General features: G+C 36.2%; 2 protein-coding genes and 1 pseudogene across 2 annotated transcripts; all 3 read left to right on the top strand.

Moving 5' to 3' along the window:
* The first annotated feature begins 5596 nt into the window (after positions 1-5596).
* LOC149253712 (homeobox-leucine zipper protein ANTHOCYANINLESS 2-like) lies at positions 5597-7748 on the top strand. The gene is made up of 6 exons (XM_089454577.1): positions 5597-5704; positions 5812-6021; positions 6130-6307; positions 6590-6861; positions 6973-7068; positions 7161-7748. The coding sequence occupies exons 1-6, from the start codon at positions 5597-5599 to the stop codon at positions 7554-7556; spliced, it is 1260 nt and encodes a 419-aa protein (XP_089310703.1). The 3' UTR covers positions 7557-7748.
* Positions 7749-9652: 1904 nt separating this feature from the next.
* LOC149253711 (ABC transporter C family member 3 pseudogene) lies at positions 9653-11491 on the top strand (annotated as a pseudogene).
* Positions 11492-11845: 354 nt separating this feature from the next.
* Positions 11846-19512, top strand: LOC149253710 (putative ABC transporter C family member 15). The gene is given in 17 exon segments (XM_089454575.1): positions 11846-12544; positions 12648-12812; positions 13090-13384; positions 13499-13713; positions 13806-14111; positions 14256-14319; positions 14528-14748; positions 14812-15858; positions 16049-16135; positions 16281-16982; positions 17086-17250; positions 17528-17822; positions 17937-18151; positions 18244-18549; positions 18694-18757; positions 18965-19204; positions 19307-19512. Coding segments are annotated over 17 exon segments (5178 nt in total). The 3' UTR covers positions 19399-19512.
* Positions 19513-23834: the final 4322 nt, after the last annotated feature.

Here is a 23834-nt window from a genome sequence, read left to right as displayed (position 1 = left end):
TTGTTTGTTTGTTGTTGCAATGAAGCCTCTTATTGCACTGAGAGAAGCTAGGTGACCATCTTATAACTCAGTGGGAAGAGAGGTGTGAGTGTAAAATAACATGTAAAAATAAATAAAAATCTAATATGTAATGTCAAGGAAAATCAAATAAAAGAAGAAAGGGAAGAAAATAAAATACATCCATCTTGACCCTTTTGGTGTTTAATAGATTTTGAGTTAAGATAGATCTATGCTAGTCTTACTCCCATATGTTCTCAGATAAGACAGTTTGTTATAGGTGACAAAAGTTAGGCCAAAATAAGAGAAAGAAATTGCAATGAGGAAGAAAGAACCAACAAAACTGTCAGCAAAGGGTGGGAAGAAAATAAGTGGAGGGTGAGGTCCCCCCTGCCTGAATAGAGAACACAGGAGCAAAGCAAGCCAATTATAATGAAATTGCAACCATCCATGAGAGCAGGCTTTCAAACTGCATCAACTTTCTAAGGGAGACAAAAGCCAGAAGGATGGCAGGGAAAAGGAAAGTTTATGTGGATAGAGGAAGTTGAGCCTGGAGATGAAGGGCTTTTATGGTGTTCTATTGAAAAACCTAGTGACACTAGGGTAGATTGGATCATTATGATGAAATTGCATCCATCCATGAGAGCAGGCTTTCAAACTGCATCAAATTTCTAAGGGAGACAAAAGCCAGAAGGGTGGCAGGGAAAAGGAAAGTTTATGTGGATAAAGGAAGTTGAACCTGGAGATGAAGGGCTTTTATGGTGTTCTATTGAAAAACCTAGTGACACTAAGGTAGATTGGATCATCTTCAGAGCAACAGTTAATGTTGAATGCACAACTAAGGATCTCTTTTTAGGTGTGAAAAACAAACTAGTAGATTGCATTGAATAATTCAGAAAGTAACTCCACACAATTTTCGGTTTACTGAAGGGTGAAACATAGCAACATTGTTAATAGAAGGTGAAACAAGTCTTTTCTTTATTCATTCTTTCTAGAATCTATATCTCACTCTGTTATTCTTGGGTGCGTGGAGTTGGCACATGTAATTATTGATCTCTATATTCTTGTTTGTTTACAATTACTATCATACTTTTAATATGTGTTTGACTTTGGATCATTTTCTTATAATATTTTTTTACTATTAAGTTAAAATTCTCAATTCCCGCTTATAAGGTTATTATGCCTAAGAAATTGTAAAATTTGTGGTCCAGTGATTTGGAGAAGCATGATCCATCTCTTAACAATATTTTTTGAGGCTCCTAAATTTCCTTCAATTAGGCACCCATTGAAGAATTGAAACATAGGTTCAGCCTTATGTTCTTGTTGTACTCTGGCAACAAAAACACTGAGAGAAGCATGATCCATCTCTTAACAATATTTTTTTGAGGCTACTAAATTTCCTTCAATTAGGCACCAATTGAAGAATTGAAACATAGGTTCAGCATTATATGTTCTTGTTGTACCGGGGCAGCGCCAAACCCTACTTCTTACAATACTTTCAAGCAGCTATTTATGTTTTGCAAAGATAATATGTAAATTAAGTAAAAAGTATTTTGTGCAACCACTCTTTCTGTTTTGCAAACATAATATGTAAATTAAGTAAAAAGTATTTTGTGCAACCACTCTTTATGTGTTGCAAAAATAATATGTAGATTAAGTAAAAAGATCAGATAATTCTCCATATTTGTTCCCTTGAGAAATTTACATAAATAAATATAAATATGTACATTGAGATTTAGAGATATATAAAATTTTAAAAACATTAAAAAATATACTAAAATAATGTATCAATTATTATTTGCTTAGTTATGAAAACCAAAATACAAATTTTTCAATTTAAAAATTCTTACTTTTGAAGCAATTGCTAATTGTTAATATTATAAATGATATTACACATAGAAAGATATTGTGATATTAACCATATATTATATGAAGGTGTATACAATGCTACAGCTGCGGTGAGTGCCCGAAAATTCGTAGTTGTCTACAACGCAACACCTGCAGTGACTGCCAAGAAAATTTGTATTTGCAGCGATCGTGGCACCATACAATCTCATCGGTTTCTTAATTTGAACACAATCTCAGCCTGCATACTATAATACTGAAACTAGCAGATGCCCACTATACTCAGATGCTTGTAGGAGTATACAAATGAAGCATAAATACCAAATTATAAATAGAAGATAACAGGCAGTCGAGGTAAGGGCTTTTCTTTATCCTTGATGTGCTTAGTAGGCTTGGGCTTCTGATAATTTTCTGTGATGTTAACGTTACATGCGAACACATAAATTTCTTTCGCTGCCGGAACGCTCTCTGCAATCAGAGTGGCTTTTTGCTGTTACATCGAAAAGTATGTCGGATTGGTATAATATATTGGACATACGCAAGGAATAATAATACAGATAATGTCAAATTCATGCAATATCATGCACTGTCTGCAATTTCACGCAAACCGAATTGTTGTGTACGGTCTGGTGAATTTAAAAGATTTGACTAGTTGGGGATGGCCGCACAATATTACAATGAAAACAAACAGTAGATCAAACGAGGGATGTGATGGAATTTGATGGGCAAAGTACTTTCAGGCGTGATTTGTTTCTTAAATATAGTTAATTTTTTTTCGGTGTTACTAATTTTTTTTTGTTAAAATGATCAAAGATCATCATACTATAGTTGTAAAAAAAAGTCAAATTTGATGGGTGTTTCATATTTCAAATTTCTAAATTGGATCAAATCAAAAGCTTTTTATTTATCAAATATTTTAAAGTTTTTTTCCGAATATTTATTGAAATATTTTCAAGATATTTAACAAAAATAAATTATTAACACTCCACAATCTATATTCCAATTTTTTTCAAAAAACTGAATCTTTTTTCAGCATGAAAAAAAAGCTATATATTTATATTATATGCATTGTTTTTGGATGATATCAACATACATGACTCGATTTGATAATGCCCATACATAGACTGTTGTGTGGACTTCTCCACATCTTGAGATTGGCAAGGATGTATGAGAGATGTCCTGCTTATGTACAAAATGTATTTGTTGGAGATAGAAAACATATGATCAGTAGATATATAAAACAAAGAAATTCCCATGATATCAGAAATTATATATGTTCATACCTTTGCTGTGTGTTATGCTAAATGTATGACCAAGTATAGAAAACATACCAGAATAATTCCATTGATAAAGAGTTATATACCCGGAAGGCAAAAGCCCTGGATCTGGAAACAGTTGCTTGCCGTTTGGATCTGCATCCTCCATACGCCTGGGGGAGACGTTAGGCCCTTTTTGGATAATGCATCAGCTTTCTTGTTTTTTGTTCTAGCAATGTGTGAAATAATATAGTTCCTCTTGTTGTTCCATAAAGCTGCAATCCTGTCCAGCCATCCAGCAAGATGAATGTTTTTTTATGTTATGCCTTGCCAAAACATGATCAGTTATTAACTTCGAGTCTCCATAGATTTGTAAATTCGGAATGTCAAGGAAAGAACAAAAGGAAAGGAGACCCGCTAATGCCACCGCCTCAGCTCTGTTGTTGGATCCAGGACCAGCATTCCAATGAATTTCAAATGCCTATTCGTCTGCTGTCCTGATGTAAACGCCACATGCGCACATCCCATGTTGTGCAACACTGTCGAAGAAGGCACATGGAGGAGCCATGGACACCAATGCCATGTGTCTTCTATCGATCCTGTTCCTGTTGTCTAATATCATTTGATTTCTCCCTTTCTTGTTCCTAAACTGTCTGGACATATCAAGGGCGTTGTATAGGGATAGGATAGATGTAACAACAGAGGATTTGGATTCCACTTTTGAATTGAAGAGCCTACCATTTCTCCATTTCCATATAGCCCAAATGGTCAATAATGGGATGGGCCTCCATTCTTTGTTCATGGTGCTCCATCTATTGAAAGCTTCATGAATTGAAGGGAAGGAGGGTTGAGTAAAACCATAGAGAGCCGCTAGATTTTGCCAGATAGGCTGCACCTGTGGGCATGTGAGAAATAGATGTATATTGTTTTCAGAGTTGTTCCTACAAAGGAGGTAGATTGCAGGCCCATGCCAGTTTCTTTTTTGTAAATTTTCCCAAGTGAGGTTCCTATTGTGGAACACCAGCCATGCAAAGATGATGATCTTCATGGGGCATCCCGATTTCCAGAAAGTAGGAGGAAAGATGTCTCCAATATTACCTGCCTCCGAGGATAGAATTTGCTGATATATTTGTTTTACCTGGACTGTCAATGATCCACCCAGGCCCTTCCATATGAGAAAGTCTTTGTCAGCAGAGCGATAAAAGCCATGGGCGTGCAACGAGAGTAAAACATCATTCCATTGAACCTCTAAGTCATCCCGGAGCTGTAAATCTTTCACTGTTTTCCAAATGGGAATGGCTCCCTCCCATTTATGAATGGTGCTGGCCCAAAAGAAAATACCTCTATTGTGGAGCGATTTTAGCAGAAGAGGGGATATATAAATTTTTTCCGGCCCCTCCAGCAAGTTCATCCCATCCAATCATGATTTTTGCTCCTGTCTAGAATTTCCAAATAAGGTTTTGCCTGAAAAATGGTTCCAATTTTCTGAAGCCCCTCCAAATAGCAGATCCATGTGGGGTCGCAATATGATTTGCCCTGATCCAGAAAGACATGTCCCTATTGTCCATGTATTTGGCGCAAATGGCCAAGCTCCACAACGAGTCACCCATAATTGCATTCCACATGGATTTGCAAAGAATAGCCTTCCTAAAATGCGATAGATTTAAATGCCCCATCCTCCCATATGTTTTGGGCGCGTCAGCGCAAATAGTTTGGATAGAAGGAATTTGAATTGGTCTTTTTTACATCCCCATATAAAGTTGGCAATCATCCCGAATCTTTATATCCAATAAAAAAATTAAAATAACAAAAATCAAAATTTAACCCAATAAAATTTAGCTATAAAATGTATATCCATATCATAATTTATGTGTTGAAAGTAACCAAACAAAATTTCGCTATAGAATGTATATTCATATCATAATTATAAGGTGTTGAAAGTATTTTACTATTTTTACAACATTATCACGTGTTGAAAGTATTTTACTATTTTTACAACATTATCACGTAATTTGATACCCTCAATCTTTGTAATAATTGTGACTTTTGACCCTTCGAATGTTTTTGGCATATCTATGATGGTAACATAACATAATGGTTGTATCTATCAATGTCGAACCACAAACCCTAATTATTCGTCTTATATAACATATAATGTTTGAGAAACGACTTGTGAAACGATACAGGTGTATAACGTATTAAAAAAATAGACTACTTAATTAGTAATTTTTACGCCGTAAGGCGTTTCCCTTTGAGATTAACTTCCCTGTATGCCATTGTGTAATGCCTTGAGCCGTTGATCCATTGTGTTAGACGATTAAAAAAATCTCTTCCGTCGGATCATTATAGGCGGTTGCACATTGTAAGTTGGATCATTATATGTTGGAAGTTAGTTATCCCTGTATGCCACTATGTAATGTTACCGATTCATTATCCTCGCAGCGCATCACATCTGGCAAGCATGCACTCATCAGGTTACCTGTATTCCCATGTTTCTAATGGCGAATAGGTATAAGGAAATGTTACCCTGCATGATATCCAGGGCAGCCACAGTCGATGTAATATCGAGCGGAATGGACGGGACAAGGAATGGTGCACTGCAACTGGTAAGTTTCTCGGATTATTGTGGGGTATTTTTTATTTTTATTTTTTTTTCAATTACCATTTTGTTTTACGTTCTGATTACTAAGATGCAGTTTTCCGTGACTTGCAGATGTATGCAGAATTGCAAGTGCTTTCACTGTTGGTTCCTGCTCGAGAGGTTTACTTTCTTCGATTCTGCAAACAGCACGCTGAGGGCGTATGGGCAGTGGTGGATGTATCTATTGATGGCCTTCGAGATAATTCGCCTGTGGGATTTATGAAATGCAGGAGGTTGCCTTCTGGTTGTTTGATTCAGGACATGCCCAACGGGTATTCCAAGGTTGTGCCCGAATCCTATATCGTTGATAATGGGGAATAGGAATTATCAGGCGGGTACAGTAACCAATTAATCTCAGATGTAATGTACATGTGTTTGATGAAATATCAGGTGACATGGGTAGAGCATGCAGAGTATGATGATCATGGAGTGCACAGGCTTTACCGTTCTCTGTTAAATTCTGGGATGGCTTTTGGAGCACAGCGCTGGCTGGCAACTTTAAAACGTCAGTGTGAGTGCCTTGCTATTCTCATAGCAACAGCGAACGTTTCAGCAAGAGATCCCACGGGTGAGAGCCACAGTGATGCCCTTTTCTTTTCTTTTTTATCGCACAGAGAACAGCCAGATGTAGAAAATATATCAGGGCGGTTATCTAAATTTTTTTTAGGTTCTTGATGATGGTTGGAGTAAGCTTTTATGAGTGGAGTAAGCTTTTATGTTTTTTTATGATAAGTGAAGTGTTTCTTAGCAATTTTGGCCAATCTAAGTTTTTACTAAATTTGAAAACACAATTGTTTTCCTAAAATTCATCTTACGACACTAATTATGAGGAATGCATTCATCTGCATAGCCATACCGACTCCCAATGGGCGTCGCAGCATGTTGAGACTTGCGCAACGCATGACGGACAGTTTCTGTGCTGGAGTGAGTGCGTCGACTGTACACACCTGGAATAAGCTCTCTGGTAACATTGATGACGATGTTCGTGTTATGCCAAGAAAGAGCGTTGATGACCCTGGAGAGCCACCTGGTGTCGTGCTGAGCGCGGCCACATCAGTGTGGCTTCCTGTTTCTCCGCAAAGATTATTTGATTTCTTGAGGGATGAGAGACTCAGAAGCGAGGTAAGGAATAACTGGACTCAATAATTCATAGCATGGCATTGTTTTTTCTATTTCGTTTCATCCACAGCCGGTACTCTCTACTGACCACTGAGAGAAAAAGAACTGGAGCAGTGGGATATACTGTCAAATGGAGGTCCAATGCAAGAAATGGCTCACATTCTGAAAGGACAAGATCCTCGCAACTATGTTTCTCTTCTAAGAGCAAGCATATGTTCCTTTTCTTTTTCTTCGAAATGCTTCTTGGACAATAATTCCTCTCATGAAACCCTAACCTTAACTGTGAATGTTTTCGATTTTAGGCCATGAATTCCAATGAAAGCAGCAGCATGTTGATCCTACAAGAGACTTGCACAGATGCATCGGGATCTCTTGTAGTTTATGCTCCAGTGGACATCCCAGCCATGCATGTGGTTATGAGTGGGGGTGATCCAGCTTATGTTGCCCTCTTACCCTCTTGCTTTGCCATTCTTCCAGACGGACCAGAATGCAGGCCCCTTGCACTAAACCCTACTGGAAAGGGTGTTGGAGTCAACAACCCGCGTGTGGGAGGATCACTTTTAACAGCTGCATTCCAGATATTAGTCAACAGCTTGCCAACAACCAAACTTACAGTAGAATCAGTGGAGACAGTGAACAACCTCATATCCTGTACCGTGCAGAAAATCAAGGTAGCTCTGCACTGTGAAGATGCTTGACATAAATCTCTCCCTCTTAATCCTCACTGTCTAGTTTTTTTGTGTCCCCATAAGCTTTTTTGTTTTTGTTTGGTCCATGCCAATCAATGTTTAACGTGCAAGGTAAGGGGAGTTGGCATTGGCACTGGGCAGTTATGAGGGGATCTCAACACCAATTTGCTCGCATTGAGCTGGGTGTTGATTTGTCCCTCACAGTAATAGCCACAGCGACCTCCTCATGCCTGCTTTCACCTTCGTCTTGGGATGGACAGCAATGGGATTACTGAGATCACATGATATATGTAACTGAATTTTTTTTATGAAGGATGCGTAGTGTAGTCAAGAACGCACCACATATATCCTTGCTAAGTGGTAAACAAAACTGAAACCAGCCAGACAAAGCTTCTTTCCTTGGCAATGCAATTATCAAACAAACATGATGTTTGCACAAGCTTTACCACCATGCAAGGGTACTGGTTGGGGTATTGACTCTCCACAAAATCTTAATCGTTTACTACTCTCATCTTTCAGTTAAACTCAATCATCCATTCATGTACATGATATGACATGACGGCATTGATACTATTTAGCTTAATTGCAGTTTTTGGATGATAGGCTTTTGCATTTTTGTTCACTTATCAGGGTAGGTATGTTGTGTCTTTTGCTTGTTTAAATTCTGTTTATAATTCATTTCCTTTGTGCATAAGTCTGTGCATTAATGTGGTGTAGCAAAGGTTAATGCCTGCAAGAATTGACAGTGTTAGTCAAGTTTTTTTGGTTTCCTACATAAAAATCAAGCAGGTTTTGTTTTGAAAGCCCTTTTTTTCACTGCAATACAGAAAGTTGGTATGGACATTTTAGCCTTTTAACTGCGTGCTGTCAATTACATTTTTGAATTCAAGCAGAATAGTGAATGTGTCAAGCATGTTATATCATATAATACAAAACATTGATGTCTTTTATCAATGTTAAAGTGCTATATGTGTCTTCATGTATAAAACTAGTTGTTGAACAATAATTTATCCTCTCTACAAGAGAGGGCTGTACATTTGCCAAAATTCTTCAGAGTGGAACTTGTTTATATGTTTTTTAATAATTGACTTTGAAGTTTACAAATAGTTGGATGGATTTTATTTGCTAGGCTGAAGCGATTATTCTACAAATCCACTACGGTTGTGAGCAATGAGTATTTATAATTATGTTATTAAATATTTGGATGGATTTTATCAGCAAGGCTGAATCTACAATAGTCTTGCGATGTGTTAGCAAAAATATGTTCTTGAATATTTGCATGGATTTTATCTGCCTGACTGTTTATCTGTCGGACTGAAGTGAGTGATTATGGAATGTTTAGTGGTTGTATCAATTTGTTCGGAAAATTTTGTTTTTGAATACTTGGGAAGAGATTAGTTTGCAATGCGCAATAGTTGTGAGCAATCTGTTTGCAAAAGTGCAAGTTGTTGCAATGCTTAGGTGGGAAGTTTCTTTTGGAAAATTGTTTTGCCATTGTTTTTGTGATGGTGCAGTTTTAGCTAGTATTCATTTTTATTCCTTGTGAAATTTTATTCATTCTTTCCATATGGCCCATTCATTGTCAGTTTGTTAAATTTTATTCATTCTTTTTGTATGGCCAATTCATTGTCAGTTTGTTGTTGCAGTCTCGTCGTGGCCACACTCGGCGAGCCACAATGTGGCTAACTCATTATTGTCAATTTAGTGCATCTCAGCCACTTTGTCAATTTAATGATGACTTGAAGAAAATCTTCAAGTGTCATGTTTCGTTATCCAGTGTGAATTTTTACGCCGTAAGGCGTTTCCCTCTGAAATGAACTTTCCTAAAATCTACTTGTCATCCCTGTGTGCCATTAGATTATGTGTTAGACGATTAGAGGATTGTTAATCGTTCGATCCAGGGAAGGTAGTTGAGTGGTTGCAACTGTTCACGATTTTCCTGGGTACCCTTTTCGTCTTCTCCGCTCTTGCTTCCCATGCTGCCGTGACAAACCTCTGAAACGGGCTCCATCGAACCTCTGGGGAAATTTCATCCATGGCTTTCCTGAATGTAGAAATGAGATTCGGATCAAATAAGGTCAGAGATGAATCGTTTGATTTCATCCATGGCTTTCCTGAATGTAGAAATGAGATTCGGATCAAATAAGGTCAGAGATGAATCGTTTGATGATGACTGCTACGTCCAAATGGTTTTCGTGATTGAATCTGCAGGAGTCGAGGGCGAATCCGCCCCAGAGGAAGAAAAGCCGTTGAGAAATCCATTGCCGTTTTCGAAATTTTTCTTCAGATTCGTGTTGGGTGTTGTTGAAGATGCCTACGAATGTGCCAGAAGTGGTGTAGAGTCCTCCTCACAGACCATTCTAGAACCTCTCTTGAAAGACAATCCCCAAAAATGTGGAAACATTAAGGCAGTCTCTACTTATGCAACAACCAACCTTCTCAGTCGGCTGTCATTTTCTTGGATGAGTCCTTTGCTTGCTCTTGGTTATAAGAGCCCTTTGCATATTGATGATGTACCCCAAGTTGCAGAGGCGGACAGGACAGGCCAATTATACCCTAAATTCAGAGCTCAGCTAGAGGCCAAAGGTGATACAGGCTTATTAGCAAAATCCTTACTCCTATCTTTTCGAAAGTAAGTACTTTTAACTGCATTCTTAGCAGCACTGGTGACTTGTGCATCATATGTAGGTACATGTTTTATAAATGCCTTTGTTCAGTTTCTAGGTGGAAAGAAACAGTTTGAAAGTCAAGGCTATGTGCTAGTTTGTGCTTTTTTTGTGGCAAAGGTATTAGAGTCTTTGTCACAGTGACAAGGGTTTTTCAAACAACATCAGTTAACTTTACGGGTTAGAGCAACATTGACAGCTATTATATACAGGAAGGGCTTGTTGCTTTCCAGTCAGTCAAGACAGAAGCATACAAGCAGAGAGATTATCAACTACATGAGTGTAGATGTTCAGAATGTTTCATGTTTCTGTTACTATATGCATAGTATTTGGATTTTCCCTCTTCAATTTGTTCTGGCCTTCATTATTCTATATCAGACGTTGGGCTTGGCAGCATTTTCAGGGATGGCAGCCTCATTTGTAGTTATGTTGCCAAATTTCCCACTTGTAAAATTGCAAGAAAAATTTTAGGAGAGAATAATGGAAGAAAAAGACAAAAGAATGAAGGCCACATCGGAGACATTAAAAATTATGAGGGTCTTAAAATTGCAGGCTTGGGAGACAAGATTTCTTCAGAAACTAGAAATTTTGAGGCAGGCAGAATATAGTTGGCTACAAAAATATGTTTACGCATCAGCTATCACAACATATGTTTCCTCTGTTGGACCAATATTTATCATTGTTGCAACTTTTGGTACGTGTATGCTTATAGGAGTGCCTTTGACAATAGGGAGAATTCTTTCTGCACTCGCAACCTATGGGACACTTTAGGGAGCTATGGGCATGCTTCTTGGCTTAATCCCTCAGATTTCTGAAACTAAAGTGTCAATAGATCGCATTGTGGCCTTTCTGCAGGAGGAAGAGCTGCAACACGATGGGGTAGAAAAGGTATCAAAGGAGTCAATAGAATTCGCGATTCAAATCCAAGGAGGGATATTTTCTTGGAATCCTGATTCCTCTAGTCCAACTATAAGAGGTTTAGATGTCCAACTAGAGAGAGGCATGAGGGTTGCAGTATGTGGAACTATTGGTTCAGGAAAATCAAGCCTTTTATCCTGCATATTAGGTGAAATACCAAAAATATCAGGCTCTGTTAGCTTAAGTGGTACCAAAGCATATGTCCCTCAGTCTCCTTGGATACAAAGTGGGAAAATTAAAGACGCTATTCTCTTTGGAAAGCAGATGGATACTATTAGATACAATAGTGTACTTGATGCTTGTGCTTGTACATACTGTAGGTTTGCTGAATTTATTAGTTTTAATGTTTTGATGGAATGATGAAGCTCTACAGTAGCACTCTGCAATTCATTGTTCAGTCTGGATAATTTACATTGCTGGTTGTGCCGCTGCAAATTCATGTCCATAAACATCTAAGAAATTGGACTTTCTTGTTATAGGAATGCATACTTGGTATTCTGGGTTCAAAGACTGTAGTCTATGTAACTCATCAAGTGGAGTTTTTACCCTCTGCTGACATCATTCTGTTAGGTTTGAATTTCTTTCATCCTGTTCTAGTGATATTAAAATTTTCAATGTAATTGGTAAAGGGACAGTGGGTTTATTGATCATTTATTGAGAGGAGGAGATAAGTGATCCATATTTTGTTGATGTAAATGATATTCTTCACAGGTAATGCGAGATGGTGAAATTACTCAGGTTGGCAGATATGATGACATCTTACAATCAGGCACAGATTTTGTGGAATTAGTTGGTGCACATCAGAAAGCTTTGAAAACTATTTCTGCTATGGAGAAATCTGAAGTGTACACATCAAAAAGATTTGTTGAAAGCTCATGTGCTGGCAATACAGCTGCAGTGAAAAATGTTACTGCCAGTGACACACTGGAGCAGTGCGGTGTTCAGAACTCAATAGATGTAGAGGAAGAGGTTGAACCAGAAAACCACAAAAAAAAATTGGATAAAGAGAATAAAAATTCACAGCTTTTACAAGAAGAAGAAAGAGAGAGAGGCAGGGTAAGCATGTCGGAATACTGGTCTTACATTACTGCTGCATACAATGGTTCTTTGATACCTATAATACTACTGGCCCAAATAATAAGTCAGCTACTTCAAATATGTAGTAACCTCTGGATGACATCAGAAGCCTCTACAAAAGAAAATGAGAGTTCCCCTATGAGAAAGTCCCTTTTCATTCTGGTTTATGTTTCTTTGACATTAAGCAGCTCCCTGTGTGTTCTTGTGAGGTCTATGCTTCTTTCATTGGTTGGACTTAAAACTGCTAATCAGCTTTTCAACACTCTGCATAGCTGTATATTTTGTGCACCAATGTCCTCCTTTGATGCAACTCCATCTAGGCGAATACTGAATCGGGTCAGTTGACATTTATTGTTTTAATAGGCTAATACCTTTCCTTAGAGAGAAGGAAATCATTTGATTCTAGTGGGTTAGTAACAAGCTCTCTGTTTCTTGGCAGGCATCAACTGATCAGAGTGCAGTGGACACATTGATTCCTTCTCAACTAGGAGAATTGGCTTTTGCATTTATACAACTTTTGGGGATCATTGCAGTCATGTCTCATATTTCTTGGCAGGTCTTCATTGTGTTTATACCAATGGGTGCAAGTTGTATATGGTATCAGGTATTCTCTGTATTTCTCAATAATAATAAATACGAACTTGCAAATTTTAATTTTCTCAGAGGAACATAAATTGGCGATAAGAGAGTTTGATTTCTACTTCAAGGTTTGCTATAGGTAGACCCAATAATCTGATTGAAAAGGATGTTATCAAATAGATTAAGTTGCATCAGGATTCTATCATGACAACAGTTTATCTGTATTTCTTTGTTTCCATGCTTTTGGGTTTTTATAGTAATAAGAGAATTCTTGTAACTCCTCTGACCTTCCTTGCATGTAGCAATACTACATAACATCAGCTAGGGAACTGGCTCGGCTGGCATCAGTTTGTAGAGCTCCAATCATACAACATTTTGGAGAATCAATCTCTGGAGTAGCCACCATTAGAAGTTTTGACCAGGAATTTCGATTCATGGAAAGAAATCTCGAGTTGATTGATATATATATGAGACCTAGTCTCCACAATGTTGGAGCCAATGAGTGGCTTGGCATTCGGATGGATTTTCTGTCAAATCTTGTGTTTGCATTCTTTTTGGTGTTCCTCATTCGCTTGCCTCAAGATGTAATTAGCCCAAGTAGGTACAGAAGCACTATCTTGGCTTACAATTATTTTTCCTAAACTGATCTCAGCAGACTAGACATATTCTTTATAATGAAATATGAAAGTAAATGAAATGGCACCTTAACAGGCACTGCAGGGTTGGCAGTAACATATAGTCTAAGTCTGAACATGGTACAAGCCTCGGTAATATGTTGCCTTTGTTATGTGGAGACCAACATGATCTCATCGGAGAGAATAATGCAGTATTCACGAATTCCCAGTGAGTCGCCAGTGATTATAGAGAATTGTAGACCAAACTCCAACTGGCCATCTAGAGGAACGATAGATCTAACTGATTTGCAGGTGAGAACTCAATACAAATAGACTCTTTTTCACGCATTCCATGCTAGTAATTTGCATGTCAGTTCATCTATAAATTTGATCCATACAATCAGGTGCATTATGGACCACATCTTTCACTTGTCTTGAAAGGCCTTACATGCACTTTCCCTGGAGGCACGAAGGTGGGAGTTGTGGGGCGGACAGGAAGTGGAAAATCTACTCTTATTCAATCCATTTTTCGCATTGTGGAACCAACAATGGGCAGAATTTTCATTGATGGAGTCAACATCTCATCCATAGGCCTCCATGACCTAAGATCCAAATTAAGCATTATTCCCCAAGAACCAACAATGTTTGAAGGCACTATAAGAAATAATTTTTATCCTCTCGAAGATTGCTTGGATGATGAGATTTGGGAGGTTTGTTCTGCTTCATATTCTATAAGCATTACTATCAATTTTAGCACCAATTATTCTTGCCTTGAAGAATATAGATATTTCCCTGAGGATCTTGCTGTAAGTTTATTGTTTATGAATCTACTTCGATTTTGCTTGTGCTTTCAGGCTTTGGACAAGTGCCAACTTGGTGAGATTGTATGAGCAAAAGAAAAGAAACTTGATTCCTCAGGTCTGTGTGTCTTTATCACATTCAATGGAAGTCCTGAAGGAGAAAAATAAAACCTTTTACAGTAGCTATTTCTGCTATTTGCTTTCCATCTTAGTGGTCATGTTTTGTTTATTTTTTGGTGTCCTTGAGACCTACCTAGTCTCTAGGACCCCTTTTTTTTTATAATGAAAATTGAGAATCAAATTTAATGGAATGATCTCTTGTACAGTGTCTGAGAATGGAGGAAACTGGAGTGTGGGTCAATTCCAGCTTGTCTGTTTGGGACGGGCACTACTAAAACAAAGTCGGATACTGGTCCTTGACGAGGGAACTGCCTCAGTTGACACTACAACTGATGGGTTTATTCAACAAGTAATTCGCCACCAATTTTCTACCTGCACAGTCATTACTATAGCACATCGGATTCCATCTGTTATTGAGAGTGATATGGTTCTTCTATTAAAGGATGGTATAACATTTATAAGTTGTTTATTTTCTAGTGTTTTGTTACAGTTACTATTTTTTTGGACACATTTCATTTTTTACTTACTTTGTATTTGTTTTGAATCAGGACAAATTGCTGAGTATGACACTCCATCCAAACTACTCAGCAACAAATTTTCTGCATTTGCAAAACTTGTTTCAGAGTACAAGGCCACATCGGAGACATTAAAAATTATGAGGATCTTAAAATTGCAGGCTTGGGAGACAAGATTTCTTCGGAAACTAGAAATTTTGAGGCAGGCAGAATATAGTTGGCTACAAAAATATGTTTACGCATCAGCTATCACAACATCTGTTTCCTCTGTTGGACCAATATTTATCATTGTTGCAACTTTTGGTACGTGTATGCTTATAGGAGTGCCTTTGACAGCAGGGAGAACTCTTTCTGCACTCGCAACCTATGGGACACTTCAGGGAGCTATGGGCATGCTTCTTCGCTTAATCCCTCAGATTGCTCAAACTAAAGTGTCAATAGATCACATTGTGGCCTTTCTGCAGGAGGAAGAGCTGCAACACGATGGGGTAGAAAAGGTATCAAAGGAGTCAATAGACTTCGTGATTCAAATCCAAGGAGGGATATTTTCTTGGAATCCCGATTCCTCTAGTCCAACTATAAGAGGTTTAGATGTCCAACTAGAGAGAGGCATGAGGGTTGCAGTATGTGGAACTATTGGTTCAGGAAAATCAAGCCTTTTATCCTGCATATTAGGTGAAATACCAAAAATATCAGGCTTTGTTAGCTTAAGTGGTACCAATGCATATGTCCCTCAGTCTCCTTGGATACAAAGTGGGAAAATTAAAGACGCTATTCTCTTTGGAAAGCAGATGGATACTATTAGATACAATAGTGTACTTGATTCTTGTGCATTGAAGAAAGATCTTGAACTTTTTCCTTATGGGGACGAGATAAACATTGGAGAAAGAGGGTTAAATTTGAGTGGTGGACAAAAACAAAGAATATAGATTGCCCGTGCTTTATATCAAGATGTAGACATTTATATTTTTGATGACCCTTTTAGTGCTGTGGATGCACATACCGGAAAACATATTTTCCAAGTATGTTTCTCTTATCCTTTACATACTGTAGGTTTGCTGAATTAATTAGTTTTAATGTTTTGATGGAATGATGAAGCTCTACAGTAGCACTCTGCAATTCATTGTTCAGTCTGGATAATTTACATTGCTGGTTGTGCCGCTGCAAATTCATATCCATAAACATCTAAGAAATTGGACTTGCTTGTTATAGGAATGCATACTTGGTATTCTGGGTTCAAAGACTATAGTCTATGTAACTCATCAAGTGGAGTTTTTACCCTCTGCTGACATCATTCTGGTAGGTTTGAATTTCTTTCATCCTGTTCTAGTGATATTAAAATTTTCAATGTAATTGGTAAAGGGACAGTGGGTTTATTGATCATTTATTGAGAGGAGGAGATAAGTGATCCATATTTTGTTGATGTAAATGATATTCTTCATAGGTAATGCGAGATGGTGAAATTACTCAGGTTGGCAGATATGATGACATCTTACAATCAGGCACAGATTTTGTGGAATTAGTTGGTGCACATCAGAAAGCTTTGAAAACTATTTCTGCTATGGAGAAATCTGAAGTGTACACATCAGAGAGATTTGTTGAAAGCTCATGTCCTGGCAATACAGCTGCAGTGAAAAATGTTACTGCCAGTGACACACTGGAGCAGTGCGGTGTTCAGAAATCAATATATGTAGAGGAAGAGGTTGAACCAGAAAACCACAAAGAAAAATTGGATAAAGAGAATAAAAATTCACAGCTTGTACAAGAAGAAGAAAGAGAGAGAGGCAGGGTAAGCATGTCGGTATACTGGTCTTACATTACTGCTGCATACAATGGTACTTTGATACCTATAATACTACTGGCCCAAATAATAAGTCAACTACTTCAAATATGTAGTAACCTCTGGATGACATCGGAAGCCTCTACAAAAGAAAATGAGAGTTCCCCTATGAGAAAGTCCCTTTTCATTCTGGTTTATGTTGCTTTGACATTAAGCAGCTCCCTGTGCGTTCTTGTGAGGTCTATGCTTCTTTCATTGGTTGGACTTAAAACTGCTAATCAACGTTTCAGCACTCTGCACAGGTGTATATTTCGTGCACCAATGTCCTTCTTTGATGCAACTCCATCTGGACGAATACTGAATCGGGTCAGTTGAAATTTATTGTTTTAATAGGCTAATACCTTTCCTGAGAGAGAAGGAAATCATTTGATTCTAGTGGGTCAGTAACAAGCTCTTTGTTTCTTGGCAGGCATCAACTGATTAGAGTGCAGTCGACACATTGATTCCTTCTCAACTAGGAGAATTGGCTTTTGCATTTATACAACTTCTGGGGATCATTGCAGTCATGTCTCATATTGCTTGGCAGGTCTTCATTGTGTTTATACTAGTGGGTGCAAGTTGTATATGGTATCAAGTATTCTCTGTATTTCTCAATAATAATAAATATGAACTTGCAAATTTTAATTTTCTCAGAGGAACATAAATTGGCGATAAGAGAGTTTGATTTCTACTTCAAGGTTTGCTATAGGTAGATCCCATAATCTGATTGAAAAGGATGTTATCAAATAGATTAAGTTGCATCAGGATTCTATCATGACAACAGTTTATCTGTATTTCTTTGTTTCCATGCTTTTGGGTTTTTATAGTAATAAGAGAATTCTTGTAACTCCTCTAACCTTCCTTGCAAGCAGCAATACTACATAACATCAGCTAGGGAACTGGCTCGGCTGGCATCAGTTTGTAGAGCTCCAATCGTACAACATTTTGGAGAATCAATCTCTGGAGCAGCCACCATTAGAAGTTTTGACCAGGAATTTCGATTCATGGAAAGAAATCTCGAGTTGATTGATATATATATGAGACCTAGTCTCCATAATGTTGGAGCCAATGAGTGGCTTGGCATTCGGATGGATTTTCTGTCAAATCTTGTGTTTGCATTCTTTTTGGTGTTCCTCATTCGCTTGCCTCAAGATGTAATTAGCCCAAGTAGGTACAAAAGCATTATCTTGGCTTACAATTATTTTTCCTAAACTGATCTCAGCAGACTAGACATATTCTTTATAATTAAATATCAAAGTAAATGAAATGGCACCTTAATAGGCACTGCAGGGTTGGCAATAACATATAGTCTAAGTCTGAACATGGTACAAGCCTAGGTAATATGGTGCCTTTGTTATGTGGAGACCAACATGATCTCATCGGAGAGAATAATGCAGTATTCACGAATTCCCAGTGAGTCACCAGTGATTATAGAGAATTGTAGACCAAACTCCAACTGGCCATCTAGAGGAACGATAGATCTAACTGATTTGCAGGTCAGAACTCAATACAAATAGACTCTTTTTCACGCATTCCATGCTAGTAATTTGCATGTCAATTCATCTATAGATTTGATCCATACAATCAGGTGCGTTATGGACCACATCTTTCGCTTGTCTTGAAAGGCCTTACATGCACTTTCCTTGGAGGCACGAAGGTGGGAGTTGTGGGGCAGACGGGAAGTGGCAAATCTACTCTTATTCAATCCATTTTTTGCATTATGGAACCAACAACGGGTAGAATTGTCATTGATGGAGTCGACATCTCATCCATAGGCCTCCATGACCTAAGATCCAAATTAAGCATTATTCCCCAAGAACGAACAATGTTTAAAGGCATTATAAGAAATAATTTGGATCCTCTCGAAGATTGCTTGGATGATGAGATTTGGGAGGTTAGTTCTGCTTCATATTCTATAAGCATTAGTATCAATTTTAGCGCCAATTATTCTTGCCTTGAAGAATATAGATATTTCCCTGAGGATCTTGCTGTAAGTTTATTGTTTATGAATCTACTTCGATTTTGCTTGTGCTTTCAGGCTTTGGACAAGTGCCAACTTGGTGAGATTGTACGAGCAAAAGAAAAGAAACTTGATTCCTCAGGTCTGTGTGTCTTTATCACATTCAATGGAAGTCCTGAAGGAGAAAAATAAAACCTTTTACAGTAGCTATTTCTGCTATTTGCTTTCCATCTTAGTGCTCATGTTTTGTTTATTTTTTGGTGTCCTTGAGACCTACCTGGTCTCTAGGACCCCTTTTTTTTAGAATGAAAATTGAGAATCGAATTTAATGGAATGATCTCTTGTACAGTGTCTGAGAATGGAGGAAACTGGAGTGTGGGTCAATGCCAGCTTGTCTGTTTGGGACGGGCACTACTAAAACAAAGTCGGATACTGGTCCTTGACGAGGCAACTGCCTCAGTTGACACTGCAACTGATGGGTTTATTCAGCAAATAATTCGCCACCAATTTTCTACCTGCACAGTCATTACTATAGCACATCGGATTCCATCTGTTATTGAGAGTGATATGGTTCTCCTATTAAAGGATGGTATAACATTTATAAGTTGTTTATTTTCTAGTGTTTTGTTACAGTTACTATTTTTTTGGACACATTTCATTTTTTACTTACTTTGTATTTGTTTTGAATCAGGACAAATTGCTGAGTATGACACTCCATCCAAACTACTCAGCAACAAATTTTTTGCATTTGCAAAACTTGTTTCAGAGTACTCCATCCAATAGATATCTTAACTAGAGCTTTGGACATTGGTCATATTGGGTTTACAATAGAATGGAGAAAAATCTTCATTTCCCTAAAACTCAAGCTGGATAAATGTAGAATATAGAGATACAATATAGTAGTCTATGAGCTACCATGTAAGCTCATTATTTTTTGATAATATTCTATATTTAGGTCCTTAAGAAGAGTTCAATAACTCTTATCAGTGACTTTGACTGACTTTGACAGTTATGATTTTTCACTTGTTATATACAAACAGAGTTTACCCTTTTTCCTGTGTAACTTTTATCACTTCAACAAGGTAATCAAGGTAATATTGGAGAACTCAAGACAACTTGGATTTGTAGAGGCAGTGCAGTTGGATGTAAGGTGCCTCTAACTTTTTTTTTTTTTTTTTTTTCTCTGCTTTGATTCTATTATTTTGAGTTTCACATCTGCATTTTTTTGTTTCTATTTTAGTTCTGACCTCTATATGTAGTAATACTATGCCAATTCACATCAACATTTTATTCTCATTTCTACCAAACAAGCTATGTTATACTTGTCAAGGTTCATAGGTCTTGTTATTTATAGGTCTTAATAATAAGTGATGGCTAATTGTTAATGTGTTTTTTTCCTTCATGCAGTGAACCAACTCAATTTTATTCATAATATTTTGCAGTTATAAACTTTTAAAGTTACCTAATATTTCAATGAGTAAGAATTTGAGAATTCTACTATCTAACCATCAAATATGCCCAAAAGAGGGAAAAAAATATAAGAAAAAATGAGAGATGTACAAAATAGACATAGGCTTTTTGTTCTTTAAAAGCAATTTATTTTTTATTTAATTATTTTTTTCAATATTTTTTTTTTTTTTTTGTGTAATCTTTTCTTTTGAATAATGATGAAAATATTGGTTTGAGTGGTTGTTTTAACTAATATTCAGTTTAACAAGTTTTGTTTTGTTTTTTTTTTTTTTTTTTTTTTTTTTTTTTTTTTTTTTTTAATTAAAATTTTCAATATAAAAAAAGATATTCTACATCAACTTCAAAAAATCTTCTAATTCACCTAGTTGAGGTAAATTTTCATTTTTATCAGAGTTAAAACTTCACTTTAGCTATGGGAGGAACTTGCACACATTTTTTTTGGCACAAAAATTAAATATGTTCTTTTAAAAAGTTTCATACTCCATTAAATGTTTTAAATTCACTATGATAAAAGTTCAACACTCACTGACAAAAGTATAAAGTGTCTTTTTTAAATGAAAAGTATAAATTGTCTTCTTTAAATGAAAAGTTGTGTCTTTTTTAAATGAAAAGTTTAGAATGCATGTGATTGATTATAAGAGTGGCTCTCAAATTAAAATTGAAACTTTGAAAACAATAAAGTGTCTTCTTTAAATGAAAAGTATAAATTGTCTTGTTTAAATGAAAAGTTGTGTCTTGTTTAAATGAAAAGTTTAGAATGCACGTGATTGATTATAAGAGTGGCTCTCAAATTAAAATTGAAACTTTGAAAACAATTCCATGAAAGTACAGGGAGTTATCTCCTTAGTTTAATGTTCTTTCCATGCCAATTAAAATGTGATGAGGGATCATTCCAAACTTTCTATAGAATTCATACTATGCTTTCTCCCCCACTTAAAACTTTCTCATCATTACTAAGGGTTCAGGTTTTAGTGGAGTGAAATTTGGAACTTAAGACCATTGAAAGATCAAAAGTGTTAAAATTGGCAACTAGGGCCAAATTCCACCTTCGGACAATTCATTTGATGGAGATGATGATTGCATTAAATTTCACTTTATGAGAGAGAAAATAATTGTTGGGAATACTTTCTGTAACCTAATTGTTGGTCATACTTTCTGTAAAATAATCTAATAAAAATAATAAATAATTTTCACAAAACCGCTATTCTTGATCGTTTTTGTTGCAAATTCAATTGCTTGCTAGTGCTAAATACTTACAAAATGGAAAAAAATATAGGTATAATGAAAATGATGAGCACATTTTTATCACATAATTTGCGACCTAAAACCAGAGAACCATGTTTAAAATTTAAAAGTGATAGATTGTAAAGGAAATAAATAAAACATAATCCCGCTTATAACAAATTAGCTGTAAATTTTTGTCCGTGGAAGATTTATTTGCATAATGAAAAAGGCAATATGGGAGATTCCAATCACGTTCCAAGGCATTTTTTAAAATGTGGATGTGACAAAAGGTTGTTGTGGAAGGTGCTGTTTGTATATGGGAAATTTCTTGATCATTGTGTATAATCCTAATGTTGATAAATATGTCTACTAAGTGGTTCTAGTTAATGGGGCATTGATTTGAGCGTTCAATATATTTTTATTCTTTATCAAAGTATTCTTTTGTTGTATTTGTGTTCTTCAATTTATGCCTTACGGCGTCTCCTTTGCAACATCTGGTGCAAATGCTAGTTTTACTAAAAATTAATTTTTTTTTTTAAATTAATTTTATAAAATAATTTTTTTTTTAATTTTTTGAAATATTTTTATTTTTTACCCTTGGAATGTTTTTGGCATAACTATGATTTTTGGCATAACTATGATGGTAACATGACATAATCGTTGTATCTATCAATGTCGAATCACAAACCCTAATTATTCGTCTTATATAACATATAATGTTTGAGAAACGACTCTATAACATATTCAAAAAAATATTGACTGCTCAATTAGTAATTTTTTACTAAAAAATATTTTTTTTTTGGTTTAAAATTAACTTTATAAAAAATCTATATATATATATATATATATATATATATATATATATATATATATTTGTGTCTATCTATTGGTTAATTTCTCATTTTATTGGTTAATTTCTTATTTTGTAATGATTTCATACTGGCACACCCATAGTGATACACTATTTGGGTAGCCATATAAAAATCATAATTTAACGTTCATTGTGATGTGACTTGTATTAAAAAATGTTGATACACCATTTGGGCAGCCTTATAAAAATGGAGTCGTTTAACGAGGCAGAGGAATTTCCCAGACGGCCATTTCTGGTCGGAATCTAGATAAAAAAAATTCAAAAAATCTTGTAGAGGTAGTGTTTGAAACATTGGACAAAAAAAATTCAAAAAATCTTGTAGACAAGAGGTAGTGTTTGAAACATGTTTTTGATGGTGGAAATGGATTTAGCACCATCAAAAACGTCTAGGACACCTAATTTGGATTTACAAAAATCTTTACCGGATTTTCTCTAAATATGAGAGGAATTTCCATAACTTTTCAGGCAACTCCTCCGCCTCGTTAGACTATGCCTATAAAAATCATAATTTATGCAATTGGAATTTCCATAACTTTCCGGGCAACTCCTCCACCTTGTTAGACTACGCTTATAAAAAATCATAATTTATGCAACTGTCTCTGACGTTCATTGCGATGTGCCCTATATTCAAAAAAAATTTCAAACTTCTTGTAACGTACCCCGGTAACTTCACATGTAAAAGTAGGGAGTTAAATTTTTTTACCCAAATTATCCACAAGTAATTATTCAAAATCACTACTCCACATTCCTCATTAACCATAGATATAATGTTCATTAGTACATCAAGTAAATTGCAATAGAGGACAGTAAGTTGCATAACCATTGACAACCACTATTGTAGTATATTAACATAAATTGTCTCATGAACCTTGCATCCATTTCATGATTTCCTTAACCATATTAATTAATCACATACTTGACATTATGATTATCACATCAAATAAGGAATCAACATCATCAAGGATTCAACACCATCAAACTGACACAATAAGCAATCACATCATTGAACACCGATATACCTTGGAAACCCCGTAGGGTGAAAACTAGCAAACGTTTAATTTTATTATTAAATGCTCGTGAGGGTTTTCACCCCTCACTCAATGGCTTATAAGGGATTCCATCCCTTATCCATTGTTATAAAATATTACAATGAAATATCATTAAAATGTCACATAACTAGCTAAAAGCTATTACATTTTCCATGAAACCCTTTACCTACATATCACCACTCTCTACATCCTTGTGGCATGATTGTTCTATCAATGTACAATCCCGCAACTCATACTCATGAGCATGGACCATTAGTTCTTTACCTACCACAATGTTAAACATCATTTTTCTTTGGCACAAACCACCATCGTTTCCTGTCATTGTTGTCGTCATCAAGCTTTGGCAACAAGATTAGATACAATATTAATCAATCAATAATCAGTCTCTAAAGGTGACCTTTTAACATCTACTTCTGTGCATGAGTTGTAAATATAATATGACAACATGCTTCTTCTAACACGTTGTGCACAAATAATTATCAAACATGTCATAATAATTAACTAGTACATATATTCAAGTAAATACTTGTTTTACTTTTCAAAATTCTTATTCACACCAATGCATATTTCTCTTTAAAATATCTAACCCAATAGTTCTACATATC

The sequence above is a fragment of the Pinus tabuliformis genome, chromosome 7 (assembly GCF_031772625.1).
Source record: "Pinus tabuliformis cultivar Carrire ecotype Pingquan chromosome 7, CPIR1, whole genome shotgun sequence".
NCBI lineage: Eukaryota > Viridiplantae > Streptophyta > Pinopsida > Pinales > Pinaceae > Pinus > Pinus tabuliformis.
Note: the sequence above shows the minus strand (reverse complement) of the source record. Positions and strands in the feature narration are given on the sequence as shown.

Bases quoted from the DNA above. Each gene is read 5' to 3' on its own strand.
- LOC149253712 (XM_089454577.1), top strand. From the start codon at position 5,597: ATGGCGAATAGGTATAAGGAAATGTTACCCTGCATGATATCCAGGGCA. The intron at 6,022-6,129 runs GTTGTGCCCGAA...ATGAAATATCAG, and splicing joins TGCCCAACGGGTATTCCAAG to GTGACATGGGTAGAGCATGC. The intron at 7,069-7,160 runs ATATGTTCCTTT...TTTCGATTTTAG, and splicing joins TTTCTCTTCTAAGAGCAAGC to GCCATGAATTCCAATGAAAG.